Source organism: Glandiceps talaboti, chromosome 18 (genome assembly GCF_964340395.1).
Source record: "Glandiceps talaboti chromosome 18, keGlaTala1.1, whole genome shotgun sequence".
Taxonomy (NCBI): Eukaryota; Metazoa; Hemichordata; class Enteropneusta; family Spengelidae; genus Glandiceps; species Glandiceps talaboti.
The window spans coordinates 17,469,638-17,487,429 of NC_135566.1; the positions used below are offsets into that span (position 1 = coordinate 17,469,638).

General features: G+C 35.8%; 1 protein-coding gene and 3 non-coding genes across 4 annotated transcripts; 1 reads left to right on the forward strand and 3 right to left on the reverse strand.

Annotated features, from left to right (window-relative positions):
* Positions 1 to 2,151: 2,151 nt before the first annotated feature.
* Trnad-guc (transfer RNA aspartic acid (anticodon GUC)) lies at positions 2,152 to 2,223 on the reverse strand. Its single transcript has one exon. It is a non-coding gene; the product is annotated as a tRNA-Asp (tRNA).
* A 2,454-nt stretch (positions 2,224 to 4,677) lies between these two features.
* Positions 4,678 to 13,742, reverse strand: LOC144449188 (3-oxoacyl-[acyl-carrier-protein] reductase FabG-like). The gene is made up of 9 exons (XM_078139690.1): positions 13,705 to 13,742; positions 12,344 to 12,483; positions 10,959 to 11,051; positions 8,778 to 8,916; positions 8,136 to 8,176; positions 7,541 to 7,610; positions 7,030 to 7,066; positions 6,372 to 6,435; positions 4,678 to 5,977 (listed from the first exon to the last, which is right to left on the reverse strand). The coding sequence occupies exons 1-9, from the start codon at positions 13,739 to 13,741 to the stop codon at positions 5,819 to 5,821; spliced, it is 780 nt and encodes a 259-aa protein (XP_077995816.1). The 5' UTR covers position 13,742; the 3' UTR covers positions 4,678 to 5,818.
* A 2,242-nt stretch (positions 13,743 to 15,984) lies between these two features.
* On the reverse strand, positions 15,985 to 16,056 carry Trnad-guc (transfer RNA aspartic acid (anticodon GUC)). The gene has a single exon. It is a non-coding gene; the product is annotated as a tRNA-Asp (tRNA).
* A 1,249-nt stretch (positions 16,057 to 17,305) lies between these two features.
* Trnad-guc (transfer RNA aspartic acid (anticodon GUC)) lies at positions 17,306 to 17,377 on the forward strand. The gene has a single exon. It is a non-coding gene; the product is annotated as a tRNA-Asp (tRNA).
* The last annotated feature ends 415 nt before the right edge of the window (positions 17,378 to 17,792 follow it).

A 17,792-nucleotide genomic window follows, 5' to 3' on the forward strand; every position in this document is an offset into this window, starting at 1 on the left:
ACGTTTATAGTTGATGTAAAAGATCGACTTCAAGTCGTGAACACTCTGGCTAAAACCTCCGTGCACAGTTTGGTTGTGCAGTAGTCTTCCTGTCCATGTATAATAATTACATTTGAATTACACATTGAACCATAGAAGGAAGATGATTGAACCAAACAATGAAGTCTTTCACGCAACGTTCAGAATCATGACAATAGATGTTTACATATGATATATAACTGCTGTCAGAGTTGGCAGACGGTGACTGTGAACAGCTGCCAAAATATTCACACTTCATTACCGCCATTTCAAGGGTTTGGACGGGCGAACAAGGGCGGTTTTTGACACCCGCGGGCAACACATAGGTGATTACCACCAACTTGAATAAGATCAACAAGAAAAATATAGACTTGTGCGTTGTAACAGAAACCTGGTTAAAGGAAAATGACACAGCCGTCAATTCAGCCTGTCTTCCACCCAATTACAACATTGATTAGTGTTAGTGATCCAATTCCTACATGGTTACTAAAAGAATGTCTGGATGCCCTGACTCCAATTATCACCTCCATGATCAACTGTTCACTACGTAATGGAGTATTCTCAGACACATGGAAAGCTGCAATTGTCACTCCACTCATGCAAAAGTCAGATGCCGGAACAAACCTAACGAATTACAGACCAGTCAGCAACTTGAGCTTCATTTCAAAATTAGTCGAACGCATAGTTGTTGCTCAGTTATCAAATCACATGCAAACCAATGCTCCTTTACCTATCAATCAATCTGCATACAGACAATTTCATAGTACTGAAACTGTTCTTTGTAAAGTTACATCTGAAATATTTCAGTGTATGGGCCGTCAGCAGGTGGCGTTGTTGGTGTTACTTGACCTCAGCGCAGCCTTTGACACAATTGATCACAGTATGTTACTAAAGACAATGGAGAATGACTTTGGACTTCATAGAACATCGCTGAATTGGCTTGCTTCATATCTTGCTAATAGATCTCAACGTGTTTCAATTTCTGGAAGTTTATCTGACAGTGCTAGTCTCAAGTTTGGTGTTCCACAGGGATCCTGCCTTGGACCAGTGCTTTTCACAGCTTACTCCAGCTCTTTATTTAATGCTATCAATAACCATATGATTACTTCCTATGGGTACGCTGATGAAACGCAGCTACTAAAAGTGTTCACACCTCGGGCAGATAGTCAAAATAATATTGTTAATTGTTTAGAGAAGTGCATTACTGATATTCAAACATGGATGTTGAAGTATAGATTGAAACTTAACGAAAGTAAAACAGAGGTTATACTCTTTGGAACCAGGCAACAACTTGCTAAAGTTAGTTTTGATCATGTCACTATAGGAAATGATAGAATCAAAATAGTTGATAATATTCGTAACCTTGGCGGTTGGTTGGATTGTAAGTTATCCATGGATCATCATGTAAACCAAGTGTCTAAACGGGTCAATCACAATTTGTACAATTTACGTCGAATACGTAAATATCTCAATCAAAGAGCAACTGAAATATTAGTTCACTCACTGATCAGCTCCCACCTGGATTACGCAAAAGTAATGTTGTATGGTATGCCAGCGTACTTATTTGACAAACTACAACGTCTACAGAATAGAGCAGTACGCGTTATTAAAGGCTTGGGGAAATTTGATAGCGTTCCCAATCACTAATTGAGTTGCATTGGCTTCCTGTTAAGGCGAGAGTGGAATTCAAAATCATTTTGCTTGTTTATAAAGCTCTGAACGGCAAGGCACTGGCTATGTTTGTCTTCAGTAATACTGTTGACAACACAACATTACCATGAATTTAAAACAATTTCACTTTAATACCAACTAAATGTAATATAATGATCTGCCAACAAAATTTTGCTGGTAGTATAGTTATCCAATGATGAATACTCAGTTTTAACATATTCAAGGAGGGGTGGGTGGAAAGTCTAATTTCCTTCATAACGTTGCTCTGTGTCTGTAACATAAAAGTATAGTCATGGTAGCCCTTTACTAGATCATCATTAAACAGGTCTGTATAACTTTGTTTATCAGTCAAAATATACCAATTCACATTTAATTCTCCGAAAAATATATTAGTTATAAATACTCAATCCAATATCAAAATAGAACCAAAAGATTAAAGAGAAGAGTTTAATAAGAAAAGTCCTCCCCGGCGGGGAATTGAACCCCGGTCTCCCGCGTGACAGGCGGGGATACTCACCACTATACTACCGAGGATGAGATAAAGCTATTGCTAATACCGTCGGTAATTGTACAATTAAAATGTGTGAACACAAGAAAACACACCATTCATACAATAGTAATGTAACGGAGCCCGGAGAAAAAGCTTTACTAGTTGTATTTTTAAAAAGAAGAACTGCATCTTGGAAGACTAATATCTGTCTAATACACTACTGCAAATTAATATCCATAGATGAGAAGACGGTGGCTTCCTGGACTTTCAAGATGCAGATTTGTTTTCATAATTATGCATAACTCATCCTCGGTAGTGTAATGGTGAGTATAGTGTAAGTCCCACTGGGCAACTTTGTAATAGGATATATATATATATATATATATATATATATATATATATATATATATATATATATATATATATATATATATATATATATATATATATATATATATATATATATATATATATATATATATATACAAAGAAGTCGAAATGTATTTATTTTATGCCTCGTGAATGTTTAATTAGAGTTGAATGTTTACCTTCAGTCCGTGTTGGAGATAAACCACTTAGTATTGTTCATGAACATTCTTACTTGGGGGTTATACTTTGACAGACTCTATGCATGATGATAGTGCAATCAAGCGCCAACTGAAATGTTTTTCCTGCCAAGCCAACATGTTACTCCGTAAATTTCCACACTGTACAATTGAGGTTAAGGCTACATTATTTAGAACTTTTTGCTCGAATATGTACTGCTCACAGCTGTGGTCATTGTACAACAAGAAATGCATTAACAACCTTAGAGTTGGTTACAACAATGCGTTTCGCAATTCTGATGAGCTACTCACGTGACTGCAGTGCCAGTTGTATGTTTGTGCAGCACACAGTCCCCACTTTTGCGGCTCTAAGACGTAAATTGCATTTGATGTACAACTTTTTTAAACGTATCGAAAACAGTCAAAATAGTTTAATTGCAGCAGTGCTAAATTCCGATACAATCCTCTATTCGGGGATTCATAAACTGTATAGAGATTTGTTGTATTTTTAAATGCTTTTATTTGTTCATGTGTGTATTTGTCAGATTGTCTTTTTAAAGTCTTACTTGTTTTAAATTGCCGTTTTTTATGTATAGTTTTTTATCTATGGGATGTTTTTGAGCGTGTTTGCGTTCTTTTCTTTCCCGAAATAAAGTTTAATAATAATAATAATAATAATAATAATAATAATAATAATAATAATAATAATAATATATATATATATATATATATATATATATATATATATATATATATATATATATATATATATATATATATATATATATATATATATTTATTTATTTATATATATATATAACTCGGCGAGTATCAATCTGCTAAAACAGTGCTCTATACCGCAGTGGCAGAGCGCAATAGTTTTGGTAGTACTGGAACTCTTTCTTGGTTGTAACTCGGAGTTTCACGCATTGTGCGATCATCAGACAACTGTCTGGGTTTGCTGTTTATATAGAGTGCAGACAATAGAAATATCATCACCATTGTCTGTGTAGGTGGGTTGGCGTTGTGTGTGTGGAGGTGTTGGTTGTTATTGTGTGAGTTATTGGGTGCGGACAAGTAGGCGTTGGCGGGTTGTTACATGTTGGCCTTTGTACACATATATATATATATATATATATATATATATATATATATATATATATATATATATATATATATATATATATATATATATATATATATATATATATATATATCATGAACCATACAGTTCTAACCCAAATATTTCGAAGAGACTGAGCTCCTCTTCATCGGTGGGTCTCCAGTTCTGTCAAACAAGTCAATCTCTGTTACACTTTAAATACTGAAGACAGTGGTTATTGTCATGCAAACTAGTGTTCTTGTTTTGGAATGGTATGAATATTACACTCGGCCAGCTGTAGAGTACTGGAGACTACTGGTTGCTATGTTACTGTTTTCTATTGATGCCATTGGTGAGTGTATCTAGTTTTTTTTTATCCATAATGATTCACGTAGTTGACGGTAGGTTTTATCTGGTGTGTTGAGTTCACAACTAGTACCGTCAACTACGTGAATCATTAATAACTACGTGAATTATTATTTGTATATAGAAACTCACTGTTGTTATATATATATATATATATATATATATATATATATATATATATATATATATATATATATATATATATATATATATATATATATATATTGTATGTATAATTTCTCGTTTTATATAGTTTATGTAATAAGAAATGATAACCCCTTTGACCTTTGTTTACGAGCCGATGGGCACGTTTTTTAATAATGTATCCCCGCCTGTCAAGCTGGAGACGGGGTTCAATATTTTATTTATGAATTCCTTTTTCTTCCATATAATCTGCATTTTGAAAGAAATAAAATTATTACAATTGTTATGTGAAAGAAGTCTAAATAACAAAACTTATATTACATCACTGTCCATAACACTGACTGAAGTAGGGCTTAATAAATATGTCATTGTCCATAATACTGACTCAGGTAGGTCTTACTAAATATGTCATTATCCATAACACTGACTCGGGTAGGTCTTAATAAATATGTCATTATCCATAATACTGACTTAGGTAGGTCTTAATAAATATGTCATTATCCATAACACTGACTCAGGTAGGGCTTGATAAATATGTACATTTACTGTTTTCTCTGTTAAACTATTTTGTATACACATGTATCTTATACTGGGGATATATATTTAGTGTCTGTACTATCACTCTAAATGGCAGTGTCATAGGCAAAATGTGAGCACTGACATTCCCGTTCATTACTTTTTTGAGGAGGCAAATGTATGACATGGACCCAGCCAGTTGGTCTAGGCAGGCCATATACCTATAAGGGAGCATTTTAAGGAGCCGTCGAGATTTTACAAATTTACGCATTGTATTATCTAACTAAAAGTTACATGATTTTGTGGCTTGAGTATCCCACAACTGCCACCACTGCCATGCCATAACCTACTATCTGAACATATTGGTGCTGAAATGCATGTGACTGTCACTTGTTATATCTGACATTTTAACTCAGATTTGAAATATGTCTAGGTCATGTTTTAGAGAAGTGACAGACTGAGAAACATTTGCAGCACGAACAAACATATGGTGTCCAACTTAAAAAAAAAAGAAATGAAAAACACAGCACGTCATTATACTAATCTGACCTGCATACCTACATTCAAGTTTATTCATTCATAACTAGAATTACACCCTATCCTTGCGATTTGTGTTTGTGTTAAAATACATGTAAATTCACTTTGTGTATATGGTCATGAGAGTACCGTGTTACAATGTGATTGCAATTTTAGTCATGGCATATTTTTGTGTGTGAGATTTTCTATGCTATTTATATACAAGCCCTACCAAAACAAAACTGAAATCTTCAGACACATTTGATAGTATTCCCCATCGATTCATTTTTAAAATCACTAAAATATAAATCAAATTCAAATTTCTGCAGTAGATCTGAAAGAAGCTGAAGCGGCAAAAACCTTTCTACTTAAATTCTATTCGAGAATGTTCATGGTTAGTCTATAATCAGTTTTGTGACTTCCTGCTCCCTGTGGTTAGCATAAGGTAAATTACTGTGCACACATCACATGTCTTCCTCCAGTAAGTGGTAACTGTGTTGCTGTGATGAAGGAAGAATCATCAGACGCAAGGAATGCTATCGCCTTGGCTACCTCGTCAACCTCTCCAACACGGCCCATAGGATATATTGCTTTACAGTGTTCCAAGAACTGGATATAGAAAAGAACAATGTGTGATTTTAATTTGCTAAATTGTCAAAATTTAAAAAAGAATATTTACTTATTTAGTCAATCAATCAATCAATCGGTCAGTCAGTCAGTCAGTCAGTGAGTCAGTTAATCAATCAGTCAGTCAGATCTATAAATAACTCGTCAATCAATCTGCACAGCATATATGTATGTATGTATGTATGTATGTATGTGTGTATGTATGTATGTATATATGTATGTGTGTGTGTGTGCAGTCAGTCAGTCGGTCCCTGTATGTATAATATATATAAAATACAATCTAAAAGTTGGTACTTTGTCACCAAGCAAGGTTTACCATGAAATGTAAGTCTCATATTCTCCTTTAAAAACAATCAGTACATAATGTGATACATACTCTAGCATATTCTTCTTCAGTCTTTCCCCGCCTTTTATAGATCTCTGTAATAATCGTTGCAGGACTACACACATAAATATTGAATAACGTTAGCATACGTGGTGTTTGGCGAAAAAAGTATATATATATATATATATATATATATATATATATATATATATATATATATATATATATATATATATATATATATATATATGAGCATGTCGCAATGCGCAGTTATAATTACATACTTCCGTTTAAACACAGAACTGCCCTATACAAAGAGGATTATGGCTAATATATGCAAATGTGGGAAATTCGAATTGCTGTACAGAGCACTAGCTTCTGGGTCTTGTTTTGGAAATAACTATTTTTCCCTATTTTTGTGTAATAATACTATACGAATAGACAATCCTCTGAAAGTATCATCAGATATGATCAAGACCAATGACTTGTTTCAAAATTTAATTTTGCGAATATTAATATCTTGCCGTAATTTGTACAAGGCCTTATTGACTATAAATGTATTCTCGTGAGTGAGAATGGTGGTACGTTTCGGAGGGTGACGTAAAGCAGCCTGTGGTTTTACAACAGTGGTAGTCGATTATTATATATCGAAAGGAAACAGTTACTTTCTAATTAAGAAATGTATGTAAATGATAAAAATTAAACATACTTTACTGAGTTCACTCGAACTTTCTTTGGTGCTAGTTCTGCAATGAAAGCAAAATAATAGCGTTATTCAATTTTATCGGACTTCACTAAATGGAATGGCTATTATTCGTATTTGAAAAAACAACAACAGTGTTTTCATGATCTCAGTTCAAACCTTTCTCAGACTTTGGTGACGTTTATATTAATAAGCCGTGATAAATATGGCATGGTTTGGTTAATACTTCCGCTCAAATAGTGGTGAATATAACCCAGTGTTCTTGAAAGCCACGTTTATGTAAACATTATTGTGGAACGATTTTACAAGAGCATTTTCTTCTCTTTGACTGTTTCTATCAAACAATCATTTTGCGCAAGGGAATTAAATTAATTTATTACAGCCCCTAAAGCACTAGACTATAGATGCCCCTGTAAAATACCACCCTGGCTAGTGTTCTCTTGAGTGCGAACATGTACACTCAATTATATTACAATTATATTATCGCAAACACTGTTAGAATGATGCCTTGACTCACCAAGAGCTATGCAGTTTGTGAATTGGTCCATTGCTGCTTTTGATAAGTTGTACACTACATAACCATTAATCTGTAAGAAGAAGTAGAACCGTATTTATCATTAATAAACTTGTCATAGAGATAGAGACTCTGTGTATATCACCATGAGTAGTAGGTATGAATGTTTAGAGATTTTAGATCAAGTACTAAAACATGCAAAGCCCCAAGTGCACCTGTTATCTGTCAAGGAACATTTTAGGAGTGTGTGTGTGTGTGTGTGTGTGTGTGTGTGTGTGTGTGTGTGTGTATCTGTCTGTCTGTCTGTCTGTCTGTCTGTCTGAATCATCCCCGTACTTTATAAGTATGTATGGTAATAAAGATATCGAACTGCGTGTATCGAGACTGCTACATTTCAATTGTGGGTTTACTTCACGTGTAAGTCAAGAGCATCGTCGCAAATAGTCTGTAAGATACAACAACCGTACAGCTACTACTGAGTCGATAAGATATCAACTTGAAATACTTGGCTTGATTAATAGAAATGTTTTAATAGATTCGTAACTGTATGGATAGCAATACGTGGTTGTTAACATCTCGGTATAAAAATGATACTCACGACTCTCGTGCCATTCACACTGGATACATTTACAATAGATCCTGTAGAAATAAGTGACAAAATGATGACATTTCAAAGTCCTTGTTTGTAACTCAATAAATTGCAGAAGATTAAAATAAAATGGTGTAAAGTGTTTGTACTTACAATAACAAACCTTTGACTTTTTGCTCTCTATTGCTATACAAACACAGACATGGTCTATGTTGTTTCACGCTAATTTGTCCAGAAAGAAGTCATGATAAAATTGTTTTTGTAAATTCAAAATCCAAAATAACTGTCCAATCCTCATCCATATGTCCAATTTAAAGTGTTTATAGCAATGCACAAAAACACCGTTATAAGATGTTCAAATCGTAAGCCCAGTACAAGGCATCTATATTGTAATCAGTAAAAGGTGCTATCATATGTAGCCAGTAAGACGTCACTCCCTCCCTGATGAAAACTCCTCTGGGCGCCCACAAAAGTTAAACTAAACACTCCCTAAAGTCCCACATGAATATTACAGCTGTGATGCTACCATCCATTGTAATCATTTTGTTTTCGCCAGCATTCATTTATTATTTACCAATTGACTACATTATAAGGGTGTAAATCACAAAGAACCCCCTTCTGTAATATTCACTGTAATTGTGATACACAAACCTTGTGTTTTGATCAGATGTGGTACCGCCAACATTGTAAGGTGATATACGGCTCTCATATTAGTATTCATGATGAAGTCATACTGCTTCAATGATGTTTCTTCTATAGAACCCCCCGCTCCAATACCTGCATTATTGACCTGTTAATCAAAGTAATGTAAACTGAATTTTACCGACGATCATTTGCATGCAACATGCCCCAGTAATATTACGCTAGAGTTGTAGGTTTTATAAAGAGATCGCACTGTTTCAATCTTTCATGCCATAGTAATTTCCTCATAGCCAATGTGTACACGTACAAACAAATAGAGGTAGTGCTGTACGCCATTTCATGCATTAATGTTCTAAAATTTTCTGCACATAGGGTATACATTACAAAATGGCAAATGACTTTTTTCTTTCTTAAAAAGACTGTTCTTTTGGTAGGAATTCAATTTTCTCTTTGTTATACAGTTATGTCGTTGTTTTGGTAAATACAACGGATAAATATGTTTCTGTTTAAATGTCTATCAATGCAGCTAATAATATAATATGAAAAATAGTACCGAAGGCGTTGTAGCACAACTGTACTGTTTAGAAAATTATTATCCATATGCTAGTTCATGCTAACAATAGGTGTTCATTTGCTGAATGAGTATCTAGTTGCCTATCCAACCATGTTGCCATCTTTGCTATATACGCTATCATTTGCCTGTTGCTATTGGCGTGGTCATGTTGTTAGATATATTTGCACACATTTTTGTATATTTTTATTCACTTGTGTATGGATTCCTGATATTTTCTTTGAAACATACGTGATCATTTGGCTGTTGCTATGGGCGTGATCTTGTTGCTAGGCACATTGGCATACATTTTATGAATGCCTATTCATTTAATTATCGTTTAATTCCTGTTGTTATCTTTGCATATATACGTGATTATTCACGACCGTTTGGATGTTGCTATGGGCGTGGTCATGATTGCTAGGGATAATTGCATACATTTTTTGTTTTGTTTGAATGTTTACTTGCCTACCAGATGATTTTGTTATTTGACCAAAATATACTGCCAATTAGTTGTAAGCTGAGGGCGTGGTCATGGTTGCTAGGGCCAATTGTGTCAAAATTTCTTCATCTATACACACCTAGATGTATTACTATTACATATCAGCCCATTCTGCTCAGTAATTTTGGAATTATTGATTTTTAACCAAAAAGAAACATTTTTAGCCCTAATTTGCATATTACTGATGGAATCCGCATGTCATGAACAAATCTTACTTCACACCTCCTTAAGAATATTCCCACCAATCTGCCAAATACTTTATGAGTTTAAGCTTCTTCTTTTTTACCAAAAATCACATTTTTGACCCAAATCACACACCTGTGATGCGGTCACTTTCATTTGAAAAATTTCCCAACTAGTCCCCACAAGTGATGTCCCCACCAAATACCAATTCAAGGCAATCAGGTTTGCAGTTTTCGAGTTTAAGTCGCACACACACACACACACACACACACACACACACACACACACACACACACACACACACATATATATAGACAGACAGACAGACAGACAGACAGACAGACAGACAGACACCGCTCGATGCCTATAGCACTATTGAACCTACATTGTAGTTCAGTTGTGCTAAAAAAGGTACCAACCAAGTCTTGGGGTTTATAGATTAATATCTATTATATAATTGACAAACTGTAAGGGCGGTCCACCAACCACTGGCACAGTGTTTCACAATATCGAGGAGCCAGTTATCTTCGAGCAGGTTGGGTAAACCAGCCTCGGCGTGTAGTAACCTAATATATTTGAGGTACCCTGGTATACTAGTAGGCTTTGAGGTACGTGATAGAAACACTGCATAATGGCACATATAAAGTTGACTGCATGGCACTGGCTGGATACCGAAGTACAAGCAAAACCGCAGGTAAGCGGTTTGTTGCTAGCTATATGTACGCTTTGTTGTCTATGCATATGCTAGTCTTTTGTGTCACCTCAGACCACTAGTCTGAGTGGTATGTGGTCTGAGGTGTTACCAAGTACAGGTCGAGTACAATGGCCGCTAAGCACATATAATCCTTGTTCCAGGGATGCAGCCTCGTACCAGCACATTTAAATGCCACTAAAACAAGTGTTATTGTTTACAATAAAGTTCAAATCTATTGACACGAAATAACCTTAATCTTACCAGCACATCCAGCCGACCAAACTTTCCAATAGTTTTCTCGATAACAGATCTACAGTAGTCCTCATCAGTGACATCTCCTTGGATGAGAAGGATCTAAAAAAGGTAAGTAATTCACATAGATATTTACGAAAAGACAAACTCAGAAATCTGTTTTCAGAATTATTTTGGATAGCAACATTTCAATTATATATTATTCATCACGTGACTTCGAGGCAGTAACTACTTTTATCAAAATTCCAATTGTTTTTGTGTATCTATTTTCCTGTTCCTGGGAAATTGGCGCTGTCTTGCCGTTTGACTCTCGGCGGGGCGGTCCGATTTTTGTACATAAACACAGGTGCAACTAGACTCTCTCACAGTCCTCGGAACTTCGCTTTACTAAAATCGACGCTAAATGAATTATTTTGTATGTACCGATACCATCTACATAACGTACTCCATCGTACTCGAACAACCTTGTACTGTGCGCCCTCATCGACCACATAGAGATATATGTTCGTTGACGTGTGACTGCGACGCTCCGTGTTATCGCGGGGCTTCGCGATAACACGGAGCGTCGCAGTCACACGTCAACGAATGGTTATCTCTATCATGGTCGATGAGGGCGCACAGTACAAGGATATTCGAGTACGGTTAATTAGCTGGCATCGGTACATACAAAATAATTCGTTTAGCTTTAATTTTAGTAAAGCGAAGCTCCGAGGGCTGTAAGAGAGTCTAAGGTGCAACAATAAGAAAAGACACCACTCACAATAGGATCCCATACCAAATCACAGTGCATTACTATTTCTGTACAGTGCTGCAGTAGAAAAGGACTTGATGATTCCAATGGTTTTGACTATTTATTTAAAACCAACATCACTACTTGTCTGCTTGTACATCCCAACTGTGTGCGGCACCTCTATGATTATTTACTTTCATTTGAAGCTGGTGAGTAAAATATGTCATGTTCATAGGAAACGCCAAGGTAACTTCAATTTCCATGTAAACAGTATCTCGATCATAGTAGTGACAAAAAACCACGGTTGGAAATTTCCTGTATACGACTATTTGATAACGAAGGAAAGTTTGATGGCAAATTGCAAACATGTTTAGCATAAAAAGTTAGTAGTATGTTTGTCGTAATTTATTGCATACTGCTAGATCAAAAGTAAACGGGAAACTTCTTCCTTAGTGTTAAATATAAGATTCTCTTTATTGACTACATAAAGACATCTTGTCCATTCTTATCCTCAAAATTGAAATACCCCTAATCTTATAATTACTAAGGCAATAGTTACAGGACCTAAATTGCTTTATTGCTTTTCTTCTTGGAGTTTATCACACTGAGCAAACACTCATTCGTGTGAAAACTAATATAAAAGAGAGTAGATAGATAAACGTACTTTATCTTCTGGTAGTCCATTTGCTTCACACTCCCTTCTCACTTTTTCCAGGTTTTCTTTATTTCTTCCACACAGAGCAAGGTAACTTCCTAACGATGCAAAGTGCCTGGCAGTTCCAGCACCAATACCAGAGCTTGCACCTGTAAATCACACCACCAAAATGTGCTATCAAATGGTGCTCTTCACCCGGGTGAGTTGTCTTTGGACTACTCGTGATAACATCAGCTAGATATCTAGATTTTCTCACAGCCTCGGGAGCGCTGAGAGCAGAAAGCGGCTGTTTTGTATGTGTACCGATGTTTACCGCATACTTGTACTCTAGCTAACACCCTCGTCGACTACATAGGATTATTAATATATTAACCATTCGTTGACGTGTTATTGCGACGCCCCGATGTCAAGTTGTATGGAGATAACTGATATGTCTTCAATCACAGACAACTAACACATAGTTACTAGTATCTGTGTTTCAATACAATACGTGATAGTAGAACAAACACATAACCATACAAACACACGCCCCTTCCCTCCCTCTCTCCCTCTCTCACCACACACACACCCATATATATATATATATATATATATCAGACGATGCAATACATAATTCTAGCCGTCTAACTTCTATATTCCATAATGCAGAGATCTTTCTCGATTCTTGTTATGTCCAACAAGCGTCACATAGCTCGAAATTTATCATGGTCCATGTATTCTCTTGACCGTAGGTTGCATGTTTGATTCCCAATACAACTAGTAGCTATAAAGTCTAGTCCCTGTACGTGATGTGATCATCTCAGTCATCTCCACAATGGAGAGAGAGAGAGAGAGAGAGAGAGAGAGAGAGAGAGAGAGAGAGAGAGAGAGAGAGAGAGAGAGAGAGAGAGAGACGGTAAGAACCTAAAACGACTACACTTATAGTAAATATAGCTAGACTACAATAGTACAATATAACATGACCAGATAATGTAATCACGAGATTTCTATCCTCAAACCATGCTCAACTTACGTATTTGGAATGAAAGGCAAACAATTCAACCTTGTTAACATTATCGGAGACATACTGAGAAACGTTGGTGACCAATCGTTAGTTTTATCGGTAATTACACGATCTATATACACATTTGACCGCATTAGGTGTGTGGGGTCAGAACCTAACAGCATGGAAGTGGGCTATACTTCCATGCTTACAACAACAGTGCACTCGCTCTATATATATGCACTGTCACGATCTCGAATAAAACCAGTGATTCGCGCGGTCATCCTGTGAATCGTCTCATTAACAAATGTAACAATACATAAACTGGTGGTACTTTGACACCCAGCAGGACATTTATACATTCTAACTGAACTCTAGTTTTACGAACCTGTGATTAACGCAACCTTTTCTCTTAGGGAAGCCATGTTTCTTCAACCTCGAGTGAGACTCTAACCTATGACCTCGCTATTATGTTCTATGATGTATTGTTAATAGTAGTATTGTGCGGATGGTCACAGTTCACTTGGTTCGGTCGTAATTGTGACGCACACCACTGAATAATGTGCCTTGGCTGCAAAATACACATTATCCAAATACCCAACGTTGTTTGTAAATAAAGCTTTCAATACATTACATGCATGTTGTCATCATGCATGTGCTGCTGGTTAGCCATGTCAAATACAATGCTCTGAAATCATATAAATTACTGTCTTCTATACGTACTCAGAGTACAGCTCTCTTATATATACAGTAACACAATTCACAAATTATATTTTGAATTGAACTGGTTTACGACGAAATCTAAGAAACGTACTCCTCAAGAAATGAAATTTTATTGACCCCAAATTAAGGCAATTTTTAGATGGAAAATGGAGAAATGATTTTGAACTTTTCGCGGCAAAGTAAACGCGGGTTTGCAATTATTTACACTGAATATGAAATCTTTATCAGAGTCACTAATTCAATGAATAATTCCGATCCATAATAATGTATTAATTTTCACACAATGTTCACGCGATCAATGGAGAATGTTTTCTTTTTGTAGTGGACTCGTTTTTGTTTTCGTTTTTTTAAAAGCTTTTCAAAGTTCAATCAAACAATAAAAGCTCAAAATGAAAAAAGTGAAAAGTAACCCTACAATTATTGCAGCAAATTGACATGATGCAGATCTAAATTGGGTGAATTTTTCTGCTATGGGAGCGATTAGTACTGTTTACGGCCGGGTTGGGCTAGTGACCTTTCTGTTTTTGTGTTGTACATGTACTTAAAAATAAAAATAAAGAAAACAAGACCCCACCCCATCCCCGCCGACAACTAAACAACACAGTGGCCCCCCAATCTGCAGACACACGCGAAACATTCTTCTTGTCCTTTCAAAAGCCTCGGACATTGTATTCTCAAACATAGTAACTTTACATTCATTGACAGTAATTCTAACAACGTCGTAAACCACATGTACAGGCCTCGAGCTCTTTACGGCACCGGCCAAAACGTACCTCTTCATATTTCCTTGCTCCAGCAGAAAAATGTGTTCTGGCTTGCGATGATGTAATTGTAAGTGGATTTATTACATCTTCACAATGTTTAAATCTCTTAGATAGGCGCCTATGACGTGTATGATTGATTGTATGTTTACTCGCATACACAATATTCATGGTTTAGTAGCCAAACGTTCTAGGATATCTCTCTGATTGAGTGAACACCATCGATTAATTCAGCTATTAACAAGTTCAATATTAGAAATGTAGATATTAACTGTGAACCCAATAACTGTCTACAAACACTGAGCGATCAGTGTGCACTCTTCAGGCACTCGTTTGTCCTGTTTTTTTAATCTTTTAATCTTGACACTGATTTAAAACTGCTTATTTTATCAAAAAAATTGAACAGGTAAATGTCATTGATTTCAAAATAGAAATAAAAAATGTCATTACGTTTACAGTGCTACAGCTATTTCAGAACAAGATCTGATTCAGTTCACTACTGGCTATGTTTGTCTTCAGTATATTGTTGACAACAATAGAACCTTGAATTTAAGAATAATTTCACTTTAATACCAAGGAAATGTAATATGATGATCTGCCAACAAAATATTGCTGGTAGTATAGTTACCCAATGATGCATACTCAGTTTAACATATTCGAGGGAGGAGGGAGAGGGGAGTGTAAAATCAAATTTTCTTCGTAACTGCGCTCTGTGTCTATCATAAAAGTCATAGATAAGTAGCTCTTTACTAGATCATCATCAAACAAGTCTGTGTTTATAACTTTTGCTTATCAGTCAAAACACCAATTAATAACATTTAATTCTCCGGAAAACAATTATTAGAGTTATCAATACTCAGAGTTATCAATACTCAATCCAATATCAAAATAGAACCAAAAGATTTTTGGGTTAAAGAATTAAAGAAAAATTCATCTAGCCACATTTAGGAACATTTTGTCTAACGCGGTATCAAGACTTCTCTCGTACCTGCTGCCTCAGAAGGGCCAGGGCGAACATCGTCATCATAGGAGATGGCGTCACTGATGTCGAGCAGCTGTGCCATAATTCACGGCGGAAAAAGGTGAATCTCTAAAACGAAATTTTAGAGAAAAGTAGATGTGTGCGTGCAGCAGTACTGTGGGCATACTCGAAATTTTCCCTAAAGCAGTTTAATAAAAGAGTCCTCCCCGGCGGGGAATTGAACCCCGGTCTCCCGCGTGACAGGCGGGGATACTCACCACTATACTACCGAGGATGAGACAAAGCTATCGCTAATACCGTCGGTAATTAAAACGTGTGAACACAATACAACACAACGCAACACAAAACACCATGCATACAATAGCTTCATGCATTTATAGAACAATATTCCAATACTTACTTAACGGAGCCCGGGGAAAAAATTTACTGGTTTTATTTTTAAAAAGAAGAACTGCATCTTGGAAGACTAATATCTGTCTAATACGCTACTATATATTAATATCCATAGATAAGAAGACGGTGGCTTCCTGGACTTTCAAGATGCAGTTCTTTTTTCATAATTATGAATTAAAGAAAAAATCACTTACCACAACTCATCCTCGGTAATGGTGAGTATAGTGCAAGTCCCGATGGGCAACATTGTAATAGGAAAAATAGATGGATATATACATGTATATAGATATCTTTTGTATGTATACTTTCTCTTTTTATACATTTTATGTAATCAGATCTTTAAATGATAAACTCTTTGTTCACACGGCAAGCCATTGGGCCTGTCTTTTAATAATGTATCCCCGCCTGTCAAGCGGGAGACCGGGGTTCGATTCTTATCTATGAATTCCTTTTTCTACGATAATAATCTGCATTTTGAAAGAATTAAAATTGTTACAATTATTATGTGACAGAAGTCTAAATAACCAAAGTGATATTATGTCATTATCCATAACACTGACTCAGGTAGGTCTTAATAAATATGTACATTTACTGTTTTCTCTATTAAGCTATAGCTATTTTGTATATACATGTACCTTATACTGGGGATATATATCTAGTGGCTGTACTGTACTATCACTCTAAATGGTAGCGTCATAGGCAAAATGTGAGCACTGACATTTCCGTTCATTACTTCTCTGAGGAGGCAAAGATATGACATTTGAATCTCAACCCAGCCCTCTACTAGTTATTTTGAAAGGCTCTATTAAATATGCAGCATACATCATTCTTGTATTGTATTAAACTTAAGAACAGCAGTAAAGACCAGGCATCATCAATTTAATCAAACTTCGTTATTCTTCGTTTCGAGCTCAGAATGACTCTTAATCTTCAGCATACCCTGGTCTCTAAGCGTTTCATATAAATCAATTACATTTATTTTTCGATTTCAGGTAGAACCGTATTTGGTGGATGTCGGTTCGCAAACGTTTTCATGGCATAAATAGATATTGTACATGTACTGTTAGGGGTTTCCATTCCATACCACTTTGGTTTAAAACTGTACAATCACTTTGCAAAGATATGTCTCATCCTCGGTAGTATAGTGGTGAGTATCCCCGCCTGTCACGCGGGAGACCGGGGTTCAATTCCCCGCCGGGGAGGATTTTTTTATTACTATTTTTATCATTACACTTTATTTTCTGTTTTGTCAAGATCCGTTCGTGCAACAAAATATTGTGCTTATGAATAACATCATCGCGAACCATTAATTATAATTTCTAGCCAAAATATTTCAAGTGGACTGACCCGTAACCACCGGTGACATTGGACTTATTTCATGATTCGAAGCATCTGTAAACCTGTTCAAACTTAGTTTTTTGTTAAAATAAGCAGTTTGGGCTATAAACAATAGACAAGACAAAAGAGTCCCTGAAGTGTGCGAACTTGTCAATTTGTGTACATGTATTGAGTGACAGTTATTGACATGGGTTTACAGTTATATTGACCCCATTTCTAATATTGTAATTGTTAATAGCTGAATTAATCCATGGTAATAATTCATTCAATCAGAGAGAA

Excerpts from the sequence above, each read along its gene's own strand:
- LOC144449188 (XM_078139690.1), bottom strand. The coding sequence starts at position 13,741 with ATGGCTTCCCTAAGAGAAAAGGTTGCGTTAATCACAG. Across the intron at positions 11,052-12,343 it reads ATGGACTACCAGAAGATAAA|ATCCTTCTCATCCAAGGAGA; the intron begins GTACGTTTATCT and ends TACCTTTTTTAG. Across the intron at positions 6,436-7,029 it reads GTTCGAGTGAACTCAGTAAA|TCCTGCAACGATTATTACAG; the intron begins GTATGTTTAATT and ends TTATGTGTGTAG.